This window comes from Saimiri boliviensis, chromosome 13 (genome assembly GCF_048565385.1).
Source record: "Saimiri boliviensis isolate mSaiBol1 chromosome 13, mSaiBol1.pri, whole genome shotgun sequence".
In the NCBI taxonomy this organism is placed as follows: Eukaryota; Metazoa; Chordata; class Mammalia; order Primates; family Cebidae; genus Saimiri; species Saimiri boliviensis.
The window spans coordinates 25226128-25245091 of NC_133461.1; the positions used below are offsets into that span (position 1 = coordinate 25226128).

At 35.9% G+C, this 18964-nt stretch overlaps 1 protein-coding gene across 4 annotated transcripts in view; it reads right to left on the reverse strand.

Annotated features, from left to right (window-relative positions):
- The window catches only part of DCC (DCC netrin 1 receptor), a 1201717-nt gene that overhangs the window by 110602 nt on the left and 1072151 nt on the right, over positions 1-18964 (reverse strand). For all 4 annotated transcript variants that reach the window (XM_003926060.3, XM_074383427.1, XM_074383426.1 and 1 more), the window contains exons 20-21: positions 17739-17933; positions 12259-12291 (exon numbers count right to left, since the gene is read on the reverse strand). In XM_003926060.3, coding sequence (XP_003926109.1) covers positions 12259-12291; positions 17739-17933 — 228 coding nt within the window. The remainder of the gene's footprint in view (positions 1-12258; positions 12292-17738; positions 17934-18964) is intronic.

Below are 18964 nucleotides of genomic sequence, written 5' to 3' on the forward strand. Positions count from 1 at the left end.
AGATATATTTAAAGTAGGTGATTTGTCAGAGGCGGAAATGTGTTTCTAAAAGATTGGTTTACCAGATAGTTGATAACAATGCTGATTTTACACAAAGGTATCTGGCATCAAAAACCAGAAAGCAAAATCATAACCGATATCTAAGATATTTCAAATATTTTAATAGAAAAGAATTAAGGAGCTTTTTTCACCATTTCCTAAGGTTCAACACATTGTTTTCAAATTACCATGAAAGAAAGTTCACTGGCTGAAAGAAAATAGATTGTTACAACTATTCCTACCACATACTGAACCCTGGTGCTCAACAAATCCTTGCTGCTTTCCCTTCTTCAAAACCTTTGGTTTTATCTTCTACCTGTGGAAAGTCTAAGGGAAATAATCTGCAGATAAGAATGCATTTGGTAAACTACTCTGAGGCAGAGTGCAAGAAAACCAAATATGCCATTACCCATATTTCCCTTAATCGTAAGTGGTAGTATTTTTGCAATTCCAATTTCTGGACTTAGGCCATAAAATATGAACAGGTTAGACTCTTCTTGTGAAGCAAATTCATTTTTTTAAATTCTTAGAAATCAAACTCAAAACTAAGATAATTTCACACACAAATAAAATGAAATCAAGTGAGCATAAGTTATTACATAAATATCAGGGTACAAAATGGAAACTGTGGGCATCCTAGACAAATTTAAACAAATGAATTTCTTATCCTAATTTTTGCTCTTGGTTTACATCTTAGCTTGACTATGGATCTTGACTATCTGAGGCATGCATGTGGTCTCTTGCAGAGCTTGGCAAATGACAGGTGAAAAAAGTTAGCAATCTCCTAAACCGGAAAAAAAGTTTACAAACATTGAATTCTTTTTTTAATCACCCACATAAAAGCAAAATACTTTGCCAGGCCAATTACTGGAATGCATATATATATATATATATATATATATATATATATATATATATATATGTATATGTGTGCACACTGGTTACATCTATGAATTCTACTACTTCTCATTCTTACATTCTTGATATCTCATAGGGGAGAGCAGAAAAAAACTGAAAAGGCAAATATTAGGGAACCAAAGGAGCTGGACAGACCAAGATCTTTTGATAAAAGGAAAGTAGTTAACCTCCTTCTTAAAGATTTCAGGTCAGTAAAGATAAGTTCTGACCTACGTGACAACAACTATACTTAATCGTATCTCCCTTATATGGCTGGTGATGAAAACTTGTCAACTGCTTCTGATCATCCATTTCATAACCTTCCACATAGCTAAAGCCCAATATGTTTATTAGTTATTATAATTATTATTCATGCAAGTTAGGAATGAAACATCTGAATAACAATTGAATTGTTAATGGAATAAAATATAAAGACAGCTTAATGTTAGTAGTGTAGTGGTAGATGGTGGTCTCTGAAATCCTTCCTCTCATTGGACTCTCCTTTTATGGACACATGTCTCCAGTATATCTGAAATAAGAGTCAGCCTAGCGATCTAAGAAAACACTTTTATATGCAGCTTAGTCTTCACTAAAATCTAAAAAAGCATTCTGTTCCTCAAAATATGGGCACTGTCTTAGCTGGATATTTCCAAGAGCTAGCTCATTTGCCAGGCTACAACATGAATGAGACAATCTTTTTTGGCTTATAAAAGAGCATCTGTTCTCAAAGGCCATGGAATGATCCATGAAAGCCTCGCCCATCTGCATGGTTCACAGGCTTATCCCAAAGGCAGGTGTGAGATGTGTTTGTGCCTGAACAAATTTGCCACACATTCCAGGAAGAAGAGGCAGGAGAGGATGAGAGAGTTCTCTTCTCCAAGTGACTATAAGTCTGGAAGTTGCAGTTGCAGTCTGAAAACACTAGAAAATGAGCATCCTGCTGGGGCCCTGCTAGTCTGTGTACATAATGACACTACTGGAACACAGTATTTCATCACTCATGTCTCCATCCATGCTTCATCTAACCACTCAACAAGTGCATTAAGTAGATCCACAATGGTAGGCATCAGGGATATGCAATAACTATTGCAGAAGTTTGTAAGTCAGTGAGATGGAAAATGTTAAGTGAATAATTATAACCATGTGGTAATTTCCAAAAATTAAAAAAAACAAAAACAAAAACAAAAACAAATAGGTGACCCAATGGAAAAACAGGATGATTATCTACTTATACCTAGAAAAAGGCTTCTCAGAGGAGGTGGCATTTGAGGTGAGAATTCTTTTTTCAATCACCAAAGTAAAAGCAGTATACTTTGCCAGGCCAACCAGTGGAGTGGGAGATACATATATATGTTTTTTATTTTTAAGAAGCACACTGGTTACTCCTATGAATTCTACTACTTCTCATTCTCACATTTTTGATGTCTCACAAGGGAGACTGGACGAAAACTGAAGAGGCAAATATTAGGGAACCAACAGAGCTAGACAGATCAAAATCCATCTTGATATATTAGGTAGAAAAACGTGAGGTGGATGAGCTTGGAAAGAAATGCATAAATAAAATAATAAAATTCCCTATATGCACTGAAAACAGGTCTAGATTTTATCTTGTAGAGGACAGGGATCCACTGAAGATATTTTAAGCAGAACATTGACTCAATTACACAAGTATTTTAGAAAGATTATTCTGGATGAGTGTGAAACTAAACGGATTAGAAGAAACTAATGTAATAAATATGGCAATATTAATTATGAATCTCTGAGGTAGACATTACTAACCCCATTTTATAGCTGAGGAAACTGAGCTCAGAAAGATTAATAAACTCAGGGTTTCATTTGAAGTGGCTGAGCCTGTGTGACTCTGATGATGATGATTTTAGCAATACAGGTGAATTAATAACTAAAAGAAGGAATGGGTGGCCAAGAGTGGTGGCTCAAGCCTGTAATCCCAGCGCTTTGGGAGGCTAAGAGGCGGATCACCTGAGGTCAGGAGTTCGAAACCAACCTGGCCAACATGGTGAAACCCCATCTCTATTAAAAATACCAAACTTAGCTGGGCGTGGTGGCAGGTGCCTGTAATCCCAGCTACTCAGGAGGCTGAGGCAGGAGAATCACTTGAACCCAAGAGGCAGTGGTTGCAGTTAGTCAAGATCATGCCACTGCATCCCAGCCTGGATGACAGAGTGAGACTCCATCTCCAATAAATAAATAAATAAAAATGAACAAACAAATAAAAAGAAGTAATGGGGAAAATGGTGGACAGAAATTAGAGCACTTCAAACAGTTGGTCCTGGGGTGTAAGGGTTAAAGTTTAGGTGTGTGTGACTTGAGATGGTGGCTCCATTCTTAGTTGAACATACAGAATAAAATAAAGCTTTGGCAGGAAAAGAAAAATAGTTTGTCACCATGCAGAGTACTGGAAAAAGTGTAGGTGCCACTTCAGAAAAGGTAAAACAGAAGCCACAAAAAAGGCCAAGAAAATTATTCGAAAATGGCTGCTACTGAGGCCTCATTCCTACTCCCATCCCATCATCCCTTTCTCTCCCTATCCCACAATCACAGCCCTCCAAGCTGGAAATGATCAATATCAGCAACCAAGAGTGAATGAGTTTACAAGGCTCTATACACAGAGGAGGAGGCAGATCTTCACTGGCCAGGGTAGACAATCGCTACGTGATGTGTTCAAAAGTAGGAAAACCTGAGAACTTCCACATTCGAGCAGAAAGAAACAGCAAAAGCCTCTTCACCAATTGACATCTCTGCCATAGTGTACTACTCTGCAAAGGCAGGCAAAAGATATGTTTGTGCCCGAGCAGATTGTATCCTAATTGTTCCTGGAGCCATCCTGTAGTCCTCATTACTTCCCAGCTTCTTGGCTTCCTAACGTTTCTAATCCTAGAATTTCTCTGCATAAGGGATCAACTACTCTTTCCCCCTGTAGCAGTTTGCATTGAGTTGAGTTCTACTTATATATTTAAAGCCCAGTCTTAGCTTTTAAGAAGTCTTTTGCAATCCACAATGATTTCTTATCTGAAATGCCATAACAGACATGTAGACAGTACCATCTGATTTGGCATTTTGCATTTTTTATACTGACCTGAAATTGTTACTATTGTCCTCCTAACTATATTGCAAGCTTCTTGAAAATGGACCCATGGAACCACACTTTCTTCTAATGCTTTGCCAGCATCATTCTCTTCTAATGTTTTTAGTGCCAGCCTAGTACTGGGTACATAGTTATCCACAAGCTTTCAAAAGAGAGTCTAGTTCTTTTCACACTTCATAGCCACAATTTTAACAAACTCATCAGCATCCATCGGTTTTGATTTGCTTTTTCTACCCAGAATTCCAAGCAGGTGGTGAAATTCAAATCTATAAATTTTCTGCTAAACAAGGAAGGAAAGCAACAGTGGAGGTCACAAAAAGCGTCCATCTACAAATGTGCCTACAATCAGCTGACTTACAGAGAACTTGTTTTCCTATTTAGCTTTTATTTTAGTAGGTGACTACTGAATATATTTTTCCCTGTTGGAAACATATGCATAAATTCTCTTCTCCCCCAAGATAAGTAAATATACAATATCCAAAGCCATTTGCACTACTACTTTCAGCTGTCCAATCTATACTTTTTCATTAGATGGTAAAACTTATCTTTCCAGATTACTCTGTGACTGCTTCCCCAAACGTTTGTGTCATGATTCTATTAAACAAACACTTATCAGAAAACTAAAACAGGACAGATTCTAAATTAGGGAGTGGGAATGACAATGTGAAGAATCTAGCCAGTTCTCTGTCCTTGGAGAATTTAAAATCTGGTCAGGAAACTAAGACTATAAATAGCAAAGTATAAGAAATGGAAAACACAGTAGGAATAACTGGGTGTTATGAAAATCCAGATGAATAAAAGACCAGAAAGGTAAAAAAGGATTCTTGAAAAAAGCAAAATTGGAGAGGAATTCTTAAAAGATAAAGAAGATTTCGCTTAGCTGAGAAAGACAGAAAGTATAGCTAAGGCTGAGAAAATGGTACGTTACAGCACGTAGCTGTGAAGAGAGCACTTTTTCCAGAGTGATTCGTGACTGTGGCATATGTGGAGGGGTCTATTTACCATGAGACCAAGAAAAAGATGTTGGATTCAGACAGCCAAGGTCTTGATGTCAAAGAACTGACCTCATCCTCCTAAGCAACAGGGACCCATCTGTGTTTTGGAGAGAAAATTGAGGAGGCAGTCTAGCACTGATTGAAGTGGGCAGAAAATAAAGCTAGGAAGACTTTGTACTTGGCTAATGTCTCTAGCAAGGAAACGGCATCCAAAATACAGTGGCTCTTACAAGAAGAACCTGTTTATGGAATTTTATTTGAAGTGTATAAACAAAAATGTCTACCTTACAGGTGTGAGAAGGTTAAAATTGTTCCATGAATTACATCAATTCCTATGAATATTAAGTATTTTTTTTCCCTTCAAAAGTTTCCTATTAAAACTAAACACTGCTGAGAAGTTGACATAGGCAGCTACTTGACTGCTTGCTGGGAACATGATAAGCACCTTAACACTCCATTAAAAGCACATTATTCATTTTCTGCTACTACTGTTTCATCACAGTCCTAATTTATGGAATTGCAAAATTTTGGACCTGTGAAAAACCCAGGTGAAAAGAGCTTTTTCAAGTGAGTGTAGCAATCAACTGAATAATAAACTGTGTTGAAACTATGCACAATAATAGGGTAAGAAGTGGTTTTAATTTTCTATTAAAGAGCTTCCATCAGAAGGCACTAACGGTTTCCATTTTTCAAACAGCAGCCTGGCTGCTGTAATCCAAACCCTGCAAAGTCTGGATTACATTAACTAAATTCCGAGCTTGACTAGACTGCCTCGAAAACCCTATTTCCCTGAAATTGGAAACAATTAACATTCTGTTTATTCGTGAGATTAAAACTGCTGAGGTGTAAAATGGCAGGTGCAGTGGTAAGTATTTTGCCTGAATACTCTATTGAGGAAAGACAAATTCCTTTAAACTAGGTGAACTTATGGTGATGCCATTTAGGTATAACTTTCTTGATGACAGATCATAAGTCTGCATTTCCAGAAATTACACAGTGGTCAAGAGCAGAGATTCTCAAGTTAGGTAGCCTGGGTATGTCTCTGGGTCTAATCACTGTCAACCTGAAATAAAGATATATAGAGATGCATCTCTGAGCAAAGAGCATATTTCAGAACATGAATTGCAATTCAGGACACACAAACCAAGGTAGCCCCAGGTGAGTCCAGAGAGTAAAGGAAAAGACAGGAGTTTTATTGGGGAACAGAGGAAGGTTATGCCAGTTGTTTTGAAAGGAAGTTAATTGGTGTGGGCAGTGTCTTCCAGGAGCTGCTGAGTGTCAGCAGGTGTTAGGTAAGACTCAAAATCTTAGAATCATGACCAGGTCCTTGCAGGTTTTGGTTTAGTCTCACAAGACAGTTCCTGGAATAAATGTATGTGATCTGAGCGCTTTTCCCTATAACCTCCTGACTCCATTTTAGTTGGGTAAGACATGAATGACTCCATTTTGTATAATCAACTTTCTCACCACTTACACACTGTGAGTGTTTGGGCAAGTTTTAACCTCTCTCCCTTTCTACATTTGTAAGGGTGCTATATGAATTAAATAGGATTGCACATGCACAGTACATAGAAGAGTAATTGACACACAGTGGAAAAGCCATAAATGTGAGCTGCTTCACTGTGCAAAGATGTTATGCCAGAGTTTTTTGTTCTAATACCAATCTTAAAATTTCAGAATCTTAAACCTTGAAACCAAAAGATAATTTAGTCTGAACTTATCATTTTACACGTGAGGATGTTGACAGATGTTAATTCACCTGCCTAAAGTCACACAAGAGGTCCCAGCAGCGGGACTGTACTAGAACTGAAGGTATCCGATTCCATTCGAGTGCTCTTTAGGCACACACTGAGTGACTTCCAAATGAAAAGCTAGAGCATTATCAGCCATTACCACAATTAGGAGGGAAGTAATTCTCTCTCCCTGTTGGGTGGGCAGTTTACAGCACGTCTTTTTTATCTGGATCTGTAAACTGCCCTATGAAGGTAGGCCTCCTCTCCAGGCCTAGTATTTCAGATCACCCTTTTGCCAGGTCATGGAGAATTAAAGACACTTGAGAGTGCTCAAACTGAGTGAGCATTTTCTTTGTAATTCATCTCAGCAATGATGAAGATCACTTGACACAAATCCTGCCCATTTTAAGGTATCATACCATTGGCATAACACCTATTCTATTGTCTCAATGGGCAGACAGAAATACACATGAAAGAGTAAACATTTCTGCTGATGCTAAGAATACTGCTTTTCATACAAAGACATCTCATGATGGAGAACAATATTTGGGCATTGAATGGGACATAACACTGCAAAAAAAAAATACAATCCCTCAATTTTAAAAGTTTGATCTAATAATCACTTTTAAGAAGCAGTTATGTTTCAGATTTACAGCTAACCTCCATTGCAAACTCAAAACAAGGTGATTTTCTAAAATGCTCCTGTGAGACACTTCAAAAGGTTTGAGCTTATTTTAGAAGAATGGAAATCAAATTTTTAAAATTTAGTAACCATTTACAATAGAAAGACTGCACACCCTAGGAACCAGAAAGAAAAGTTTCGAGTTGTAACTCTGCCAACAACTATTTATGCAATCCTGGGCAAAATGTTTACCTTATTTTATCTAAAAAACTGGGGAAAAAATTAGTGAAAGAGTGAAATGATAGCTTTATTTTTAAATGTGGATGCTATGGACTGAATTCCTTCCCCCAAAAATGTGTATATTGAATCTCTAACCCCCTATATGATTATATCTGGATACAGGGCTTTAGGGAAGTAATTAAATCATAATGTTAAATGAAATCATAGGGTAGGGACCCAATCCAATAGGATTAGTGTCCTTTGAAGAGGAGACACCAGAGAGGTCACTCTCTACCATGGGAAGACACAGTGAGAAGGCCATCTGCAAGCCAGGAAGAGGGCCGTCACCAGAAACCGACCATGCTGAACCTTGATCTGGGACTTCCAGCCTTCAAAACTCTGACAAGATAAGTTTCCGTTGTTTGACCCACCCAGTATATAGTGTTTTGTATTGACAAACCAAGTTGGCCTAGACAATGAATTATCAGCATTCCTGTTCCCTGAAATAAAGAAGCGTTAGGATCATATATTCATTGCTGTAGCCACCGCACTAACAAGATAACCCCAGATTGAGAGTTATTTGCCTTGTTCTATAGAATATTCGCAGAGATACAAAAAGGAAGATCTATAATGGGAAAATAACAGTAGATGAAACTTCAGATACTACAACTTCATAGCCTTATGTCAAATTTGAATGTGTGGCTATATATGTGTAATATATTGGTTGATGGCTAAAAACAGGGCTTTTGAAATCGGGTTTCTGGGGTTGGAATCATGGCTTTTCTACTTACTAGCTGTGTTTCTATAGACAAATAGCAACTCTCTGAGCTTGAGTTTCTTCCTTGCTGAAATGGAGATAATAGTTCCTTTCTCACAATACTGTTATTAGAATTAAGTGAGTCATTCCTTTAAAGCTCTTGAAATAGTGATTGCTGGCAAGAGCTGCATAGGGGTGCATTTTACCACTGCACAGGCTCACATCAGAACAGACAAATGGAAGGAGTTTTAATCAAAATAGAGAAAATAAAAAAGGAAAAATTCAGAAGTCAAAACCAAAATCAAAACAACTGAATTCATAAACATCCAGAGTGAAAGGATAGTTACCAGAGGCTGGGAATGGTAGTGGTGTGCTGGGGAGAGGGAGGTGAAAATGGTTAAAGGGTACACAAATAGATAGAATAAGACCTACTATTTGATACCACAACAGGGTAACTATAGTCAATAATTGTACATTTTTAAATGAAGAATGTAACTGAAATGCTTATAAGTCAACGTATAAATGCTTGAAGGGATGGATACCCCATTCTCCATGCTGCATTTATTTCACATTGTACGCTTCTATCAAAACAGCTCATGTACCCTACCAATATATATCCATGTACTATGTACACACAAAAATTAAAAATAATTTTTTAAGCATAGCTTTTCTATCTAACCTCTGTACCCACTTCACATAGTCTGTGCAATTTCCTTGCCCAAACTTCCAAAAAACAAAACTCTGTGGTTAATCTCTAAAATTTATTTTACTTCCATACATATTGGCCACCTGTGCCTGGAAGAATCTACAAAATTGGGACATGGGGCAAGAGAGAGGGTGAAGCAAAAAAGTATTATAGAGAAGGTCAAGATTAGAAAGTTTAAAAATGCGAGATTTCACCAATTTACAATTACATAAAGAAATTAGGGGCCGGGCGCGGTGGCTCAAGCCTGTAATCCCAGCACTTTGGGAGGCCGAGGTGGGTGGATCACAAGGTTGAGAGATCGAGACCATCCTGGTCAACATGGTGAAACCCCGTCTCTACTAAAAATACAAAAAGTTAGCTGGGCGTGGTGGTGCATGCCTGTAATCCCAGCTACTTAGGAGGCTGAGGCAGGAGAATTGCCTGAGCCCAGGAGGCGGAGGTTGCGGTGAGCCGAGATCACGCCATTGCACTCCAGGCTGGGTAACAAGAGCGAAACTCCGTCTCAAAAAAAAAAAAAAAAAAAAAAGAAATTAGGAGTTCTGTGTTAATGCCTATTATTGTTAAACAACTATTACCATTGCTCAGAAGAAAGTATTTTCCCCAAATCAAAACCATTTCAAATGACTTTCGCTTTCACATTTACATTCTTCATGGCAGATCTTCGGTTCCTAAAATAATAATTGTGACAAGAATTTGAACAGATACTTTTTTAGAACAATCAAAATTGGTCTCCCTTTCTCTCATATAAGTCAACTTCAACCTCCTGCTTCTTTATGTAGGATTCATCTTTGCAAGGTTAATTCTGACCCCAGGTGCCACATTTTTTCTCCTAGGGAATTTTCTCTAAGCAGAAATTCAGCTCCTGTCATAAATGTAATATTGGGATTATTTTTCCGTCAGAAGGGGGCAAATAGGTCTAACAGTGGGAATGGTAAAACATATTCAACCAATTTTCTGTGTGCTGGGAATGGGAATATTAAGATCAGTCTTTTCCTATTATTTTAATCGATCTTAGAGGGATCTTTAAGCTGGGTTATGTCTCATGCATATGGTCATCAACTCAGAAGACTGATTTTGTTTATAAAAAAGTGCTTTAAAGGCACAGTAAATTTAATATGCTTTTCTTGTAAGAATTTAAAGATATTATTAATAACCACTAAATTATATGTCATTAGTCCCTCTCAATTTTACAAGTGAATTTAGTTTGTTGTAAAATTTAGAGCCCATCAACTTGATCAACTAACTATATGCCAGCTGTGACTGAATAAGGCTCCAAGTCACATATGTGACAGAATCCTTCTAAGAGAAAAAGAACAACTGACCCAATATATTAATAGACTCAGTCACTGGCTGTAATTCTTGGGGGATCCTTTTGTTCCTGAGAACTGACCTGATTTAATTGTAGATGCGAGATTCAAAGTAAAATCCATGGAGGATGTGTGATAATAGGGACTGGGAAATAATTTATTCATTTACCTTTTATAAAATAATCAAATTACAGAATATGTGTTTGGTAGCTTAAAATAATATTAAGCATAATGGTTACCTTAAAAAACAAAATGGTTAACTTAAAAAGAGAGAAAACAATGAATAATATCCAGAGAGAAGTGGAAAGACATTTATTGAAAAGCTTGCACATGCTGTCAGCGAAGTGGCTAATAACGTAACATTTCAACTGTCATTTTAATTTTTTTCTCTTTGTTATTTTTAAATATAATTTCAAAAATTAGGAGTCACTGGTGGAAGCTTCAAATTTCTATTATTTTATAACTGCAATAATAAAGCTGTTTCTATGAACTATTCCAGATTTGGATTTGACTAAGACTAATATTTAATTTACCTATGTAAATGCATGCCAAGTGATAATTACCTATCATTAATATTTTTTACAAATATTATTTAGTAGATATTAATCTTATGAAAATATTTTCAGTGGAAGCAAGCAGGAGCAGCTAGATTAATGGAAATCCTAACCCTGAGTAGACATTGCTGTGCACAGTCCCATTTCTATTATTCCACATGTAAACCCTTAGCCACGTTCTGTTAAGCAGTTGCATGGTATACATCCCCAGAGAAGAATGTAAACACAGGACCATTGAAGAAAATGCTACTCACGCAGGCAGCCTTCTGCTGTTAGGGACAGCCAGCATCCAAAGGCTTAATATTTGTCAAAAGTTAAAAAGTATGCATGTTGAAAGAATGCATTCCCCCAATCTCATGACATGGTGCCTTATGAGACATGATGTTTGCAAGTAAGTTCCGCCCATAGTAGGTGTCCAAAGTGGGAAGGAAACAAACTATATAAACTATAGACTCTCCATCTACAAATACTGACAGCACTGACTATGACCAGTTTATAGTATTTCCTAACTCTTCTGGAAAGAAAATAATATTCTTAAAAAAATAAAACCCATCAACTATTCATTTTTTCCCTCAGCATTCTACTAATGGTCCTTTGTGTAAAGATAATGGAATCCTAATTTATCAATCAGTCCGCAAATCATGGTAATAGCAAATTCACTTCTACTTATAAGTTGATGGATAACTCTTATTTATTTCCATTTTGCCTTTGTGAAAAACTTTACCTGCTTCTCTATACAAATCAACTTTTAGTAAATAAGGAAAATGGAGAAAATATTATACACCGAGTCAAATGAGCATCTGATTCACTGAATAACAGCTTTCTGGCTTCAAAATGAGCAATGATAATGCCCCAAAAAACTTGACCCAACTTTGATTTTATATATTAAAGGAAACTCATTGCAGAGAAAAATCACACATAATTTATGTTTTTTCTCTGTAGAGCTACAGAACTTTAATCCACAGCTCATGAAAGGGTACAAGAGCAGCTTGAAAATTATGCCGAGCTTAATTATACTTAATGTGAATTATTCAGAAGTGCAGACAGAGACTAAAAATTTATTTCATACAAAGAAGCTTGACATTTTAATTGGTCCTTCAGAATAGAGACAAAACAATTTCCTCTCAAGAAAATTTACATTTTCCTTATCAGAGCCTCAGCCTCAGCCGAGCAGAACTTCATTAACAAGATTAATCATCACGCCAGTGTCTGCTTCATCAGGTGTGTGCGCCAGGTGAAAAGAGGAATATAAAGTAATGACTGACATTTCCAACAGACAGGATTGATTCAAAAAACACAAAATGACAGATTGAGCCACCATACCTTGGTCATTAGCCATTTTGTCAGGGTGTTCCACTGTGGGAGAAAAAGAAATAATATTATTAGACTTTGACAGTTCCTAGCAAGAAAGCTGACATATCAAACCAACAATTTTTTAGCAAGTTTTCATTTCAAGGTCATTGCCCTATTGAAATAAAATTGATAAGGACCCAAGCTTACAGGTTTACTTCTGTTAAGTATTCAGAGAAAAAAAATGGAAAACAATATTTTTACTGTACAAATTCATCCTAAAATTATCTTAGTTTTCACACCTTTCTAAAGATAAACTCAGAACAATTATATAAATTTAATTAAAACTAGAATTAACAGTAAAAAATACATGCAATTCCCAAGTAATTATCACCCATATATATTTAGGAAAGTTCAGGAAGCTATTTTCTTGTACGTGATTTTTTTTTCAACAACTTCATCTATTCTCACATAGACTGGGTAAAATAGTTGGCTACCATAAATATGGTACAATAGAATCTAAATAGCTTGATAAATCTTTAGACCTTGTGAAGATAGCTCTTGAGTTGTTCACAACTTCAGATGAGTTAAACGTAATAGTCTCAAAAATTACTTTTTGAAATTTAAAATTTAAAAATCTTTAAGTTTTGTTTTAAAGATGGCTTCTCTTTTGCTAACCAAATGAAACAAAATAAGAGGTAAATCTCTAGTATTATCACATTTTTGAAAATTACATGGCATTTTGACCAATGCAGATATTCATAAGCTTCCCTCCATCAATTATTAATAGAATTATTTTACCTAGACTTAACTGTCTTTGAACTCTGAGCTTTCAGTCTTTTGGGCATATTTAACTCACTTAATTCCATTCAAATTTGATTGATAGGATACCACACTTGCCGAATGCTTCCTGCATATGCCTCAGTAAAACTTGCATAGAGAAGATAAAATAGGCAGCCTCTAATAACACAGTCCCTCATAAGATGTGCCCCTATTAGAGCAAATCATCATTGTTTGAAAAAAATACCTTAAATGTCCTACAGGTGGTGATCTTACCTTTTCTAAATAAAGCAGCACAAATCATTCTCTAATAAGAATGTTTAGAAATAAAATACATAAATAATAATTCTGTTAATGAAAGCCCCTTTCAGATGACCATGGTTAATGTCTATTACATCATAAGACAGATTTCTAAACCAGAAATCAATTACAATTTTTTTTCATTTAAACATAATATGTCGACATATTCCATGAAAAGGTATCTCAGTAAACAGTAGACTTTGAATTCTGAATTACTGTCTGGAAAATGGTATACATACAAGGATTCTTGTGGGTTTGTTTGTTTGTTTGTTTTGTTTTTTTGAGATGAAGTCTCACTCTGTTGCCCAGGCTGGAGTGCAGTGGTACAATCTCAGCTCACTGCAACCTCCATTTCCACGGTTCAAGCAATTCTCCTGCCTCAGCCTTCAGAGCAGCTGGGACTACAGTTTCATGCCACCGCACCTGGCTAATTTTTTGGTATTTTTAATAGTGATGGGGTTTCACTGTGTTAACCAATATGGTCTCCATCTCCCGACCTCGTGATCCGCCCTACTCAGCCTCCCAAAGTGCTGGGATTACAAGTGTGAGCCACCATGCCCAGCCAATGCTTATGATTTTATAATTCTATAAGTGTTATTTTTAAAAACTGAAAAGTAAAAAACTGCCCATGTTTAATGTATACAATTCAATGCATTTGAGAATTAGGATATACTTATGAAACCATCACCACCTTCAAAGCCACAGACATGGCCCTAACCTCCCCAAGTTTCCTCCCACCCTTTTCATTATTTATTGTGGTAAAAACACAGTACATGATCTACCCTCTTACTAAATTTTAAGTATATAGTACAGTAATATTAGTTATAGGAACTATGCTGTATAGCAGATCTGCAGAATTTATTTATCTTGGCACTCTGGCTAGTGGTTAGAATTCGGTGCTCTCTGAAAGCTTTACACAAGTTTTATGAAACCTTGTACCTTGTCAAGATTTAACCAACATTTTTTAAAGGTTCACCAGTCATTTAATCTAACTTTTCATAGTTTCATCACCACAATTTAATTTTATCTAGAGTTTCTCTTCTCTTCTGTTTCCAAGTGAAAATTAATGGCTTCTCAAATACATTTTATTGTAGTATTTCATTATGGTATTGACAGAGATGCTTTTGACAGGTAGTTGCATTGTGTGTAGCTCATAAGCAGGAATAGGATTTTGAATGGAGATCCTAACACAGCTGTTGAGAAAGGATACCATGTTGTTGGAAGTTCTAAATCAAGTCTCCAGCAAGAATGACCTGATCCTTGACAGGATATGTCAAGGTCATAAGTGGCCACCCAATCCAGGAAATATGTAGGTTTGGCAGCCAGAACGGGACACACTTAAGAAACTATTCTAATCAGCATCTCATATGTAGGTGAGAATTCTTTAGAATTATGTCACAGAAGACAAGAATAACACTCTTATCTCCATTCTTTGCCTTTTATCTTTAATCATATACATGCATTGTCTGCAGTCTAAGATATTTTTAGCAAGGGATAAATAACTATATGTTATGACAGGCAAACCCATTCTCATTCTTATCTTTTGAATTTGTTTTTCTGCTAGCAAAGCTGCACTGAATATAACTTAAGAAAATTTGAATGTCTCAAATGTTATCTACTGGAGAGTATTTTCCAACAGGTACCATATGGATTCTCATAACTATCTTTTATTATAGACAAGAAAAATGGCTTAAATTTGTGCCTTGATTTTTTCTATCATATGTTTCTATCATTTGTAAAGAAAAATCATGTATTTTTGTTATAAAATAATTTGACAACTAGACCTTTTTTTCTATTCTGGTCCGAAGCTTCCAGTGCTATATTCTTGGGTGGGGGAGAGGTACGATTCAGAATGATGACTAAGGATGCCCAGAGAACTTACTGTACTCTATTGAGCTTTCACTCTGAATACCACCCTTTTGCATGTAAGAAGTGACTCCCTCCCTCTGCCAGAATCCTCTGTAGTCTACTCCACTGGGGGCATCCTTCCTCTCAATTACCTGATAGGCCAGCATGGAGAAGTGTACTTTCTTAGCAGGAAAAACCCACAGGTTAGGGCAGAGATAGACATAAGTCTTCCAATGGTTTGACAGTATGTAGGTATCCCAATGGGACCCTGGGGAGGATTTGTGGAAAGAAGGTAGATATTTGCAGAGACCTATGTGGTCAAGTAATCAAGTTCAAGATTTTTAAAATTAACATTCCAAAGAAAGAATTAGATACATCATATATGTTTACCTACATAAGTTTATAATAAGACAATCCCTTTCTAATGACAAATGTCCTTTTAATTAAACAGTGAATATTGACTGAGTTTCCTATACTTCTCTGACTGGTTGTTAATACCAAAAAGACTAAATGCTGGCCTCTAGAAGAAAATGCTGCTATCCTTGCGAAGGCTACATATGAAAGAATGAAGTTTGTGAACACCGGCCTGGGGCAAGCATTACTATGAAACTCTTGCCCATTACCCAGAAGACTACTGGGAGTTTTCGCAGCTTCAGGACACCTAAGCCTTTCACTCCGTCAAACAAAGATACATTCTGATGAAGAGAGTATTCTTTGGTACACTTTTTGGAACTGAAAATCTTAAATCATAGAGCAATAGCATGATTTTATCTTTGGTGCACATTTGGCTCCATACCAAATCTTTAAATTGCTTATAATGTAGCTTTAAATTTCCTATGATGAGTCATTTATTTGTTTTAGAACATTTGTCGTTGTGTCTTGCAAGATGCGTGCATGTACAAAATCATTGATAAAAGTGACCAGGATCAGTATTTCTGAGTAATTTTGTTATCAAGAATGACATTTAAAGTAGAAAATATTAAACATCAAATCAAGGTATTAGAAATAACTCTTGTGAACTATGATGTCATAGAACAAATTCCTAAACTTGTTCTTACTTCTGGAAATAATTTTCTAGATGTGTTTAGGTCGCGTAGGGTAAACAGTACCCAATGAAACACTGAGCTCATAAAACAATCCCTAGGATGGCCATCAACGTGGGCCTGCAACTCTTATGATAAATCATCACTCTGATGCTTAACACATTTCGATGCCTTAAGTCATCCTGAACCTTTCCTCGGATCTCTCAGTTGGCAAACATTATGGGTATGAAATTAATTTGGCACTCATCTATAGATAAAAATGAAGCATTTGCAAAACGCTATCTGGTTACAGTTCATGCTGCCACAAAATGAATAACCAGTTGCCTTTTGATTGCTCATTTGGAGTGAAACCTGATTTAGACATGAGATCCTCAAAATTTGGATAGAAAAAATTAGCTCATTTCTATCCTCCCTCCCTCCCAACTTCTACTCTGTCATTAGGAACTGTCATGCAAGCTTTGGCTGAATGCTTGCTTGTGTGTTGTTGGCAAACTTTCAGATTAGCTGCTACCCAAACCAGGCTTTTAAATAGCTCACTCATCAGAATTCAAAAGTCCCTTATTTACTAGGGTACATTTCTTAGAAGAATTCAGGAATAGGCTATACAGTTATTCTAAGACTCTTCTTTTAGTATGTCAAACAACTGTGTAAAGATGGCAGTGATCCATGCATTTCTAATTTTTCACTTGGTTACCATCATGCATTAAGTTTTCTGCCAGATGTAGAAGTATGACGTGGTCACAGATTTAAGAGCTAAGTTATCCTTCTATAGGACAACACATATCATGCCTTAAATATACAAATTTAAATTCAAATTATTTCAATTATTTGAATGTTTCAAATTCTTTTCAACTTTTAAATGACTCTTGAAACCATTTGTCTCCCAAAATAATACTGTGATGTAGAATAGTAACTACTCATATGAAAATATTTTGATGTAATCACTATTAGCCTTAGTGATTTTCTGTATGAACATTTTTCTTCTAGAAATCATACTGCAAAAGTTTTAAATAGTTTCTACTATTTAAATAGTAATATAATATATTGGCTTTTTACAATAAATACTTTTTTTTTTTGGTTTGGAACTTTTTTCTTGCCATATCAAAATTTTCTTTACTATATAAGGGATAACTACTATATAACAGTACCTGAAAGAAAATACTTAAAATTGGCAATAGTATGCCATTCACATAATTCAATATTTTCATTTTTACCACCTTAACATAAAATGGCTGAAACATTTCATTATATTTTGAATAGAACCAACATACATGACATCAATACAAACTTCTAGAAGAACTGTAAATGAAAAAAGTCAGGTTAAATATGTCTGCTATGTGCTGATGGCAGAAAATGTGATAACACAATAGATTTTTCTTTGACATGTTTGCTTTGAGCACAAAAAGCTACATTTTAATTTATTTTGAATGTTCACTGGCCATTTTGCCAACAGAGATGGTGCAGGGCAGTTTCTAATACAGACTGCAAAGCTATTTTATAACAATTCAACAGGAAAAGAAAAGCATAATAGGAAATGCAAACCTTTCAGAGTCCTGAAGAGGATAGGATCAGAGAGTGGCCCCACTCCTTTCGAATTTCGCGCTTGAATTCGAAAGTAATACATCGTGTCAAGGTTGAGATCCATGATTTGATGAGTAAGCCGATCACCACTGATTGTTTCCATAATCCAGTCATCAATTGGGATGTTCTTGTCCAAGGTATAAAATAAGATGTAAGCTGCATAAACAGACAAATGTGACTTAATCTGGTGTATTACATGTTGCAGTTCTGCTTCCAAACACTCATATTTCCCAAATGTAATTTACAATAATTATTAAATGTTCGCAATCTATAAACTATTCAGTTTTGTAAGTAAAGTCTTTTTTTCATAATGCAAGGATTAGATAATAATTGCTGTGATGTACAGAATAAGAAAATAGAATAAGCTATTAGAAATAAAATTTAAAAATGTGTGCTTTCTGCTACCTATAAATCCTGATCATTAGTTTGCTCTAATATGAAAGCATGATGAAAAATGTAAAACAGAGAAAACAAGTCTGTACAATTTTCCCTGTAGTCCAATGATGAAAATAAACAATATTTAATTTGGCTTGTGCTTAAATAATAAAATGCCATGTGTGTTTAAAGTGTTACATAAATAAATGAACATATTTGATCATGGTAATGACTTAGTGAGTTTGCCAGGGACCACGTTGCTTTCCTTTCACAGATGATGAAGGTGACCCAAGCTGACTGGTAAAAGGTCTGCATGATATTCTTTACCACCATACTATATATGGAGTTCTTTACCAGCATACCGTTTCTCCCAGTGCAGTCTAGCTTGTCAAACAAAGAAGTACTGCTGGCTAACTGTACATGATCTAGTTACTACCTCAGATATCAATAACCTATGTTGAGACAGTACTACCTATTTTTTATGTTGGGGATATGTTACTTGAATGCTAGTTGTATACTCAGTCATGATAGTCTAATATGCAACCAAACCAACCCAGGGATTCCTGTCACATATTTATATTCTCAAATTATACTTAACCAACTTATGACCTAACTCTTTTTTAAAAACATTAATTAGCAACTTTTATATTATATCATCAGATGAAACTGTAAAGGTGCTCATCATAGGTATCACTGATAAACAAATGTCATGCTCATCTCCATTTCTGCCCCAATTCTGCAATGTTATCTATATAACTAAGGCTGTAAGTGTCTCTCATTCTATTTATGCATCAAATACATTCTTTGTAAAT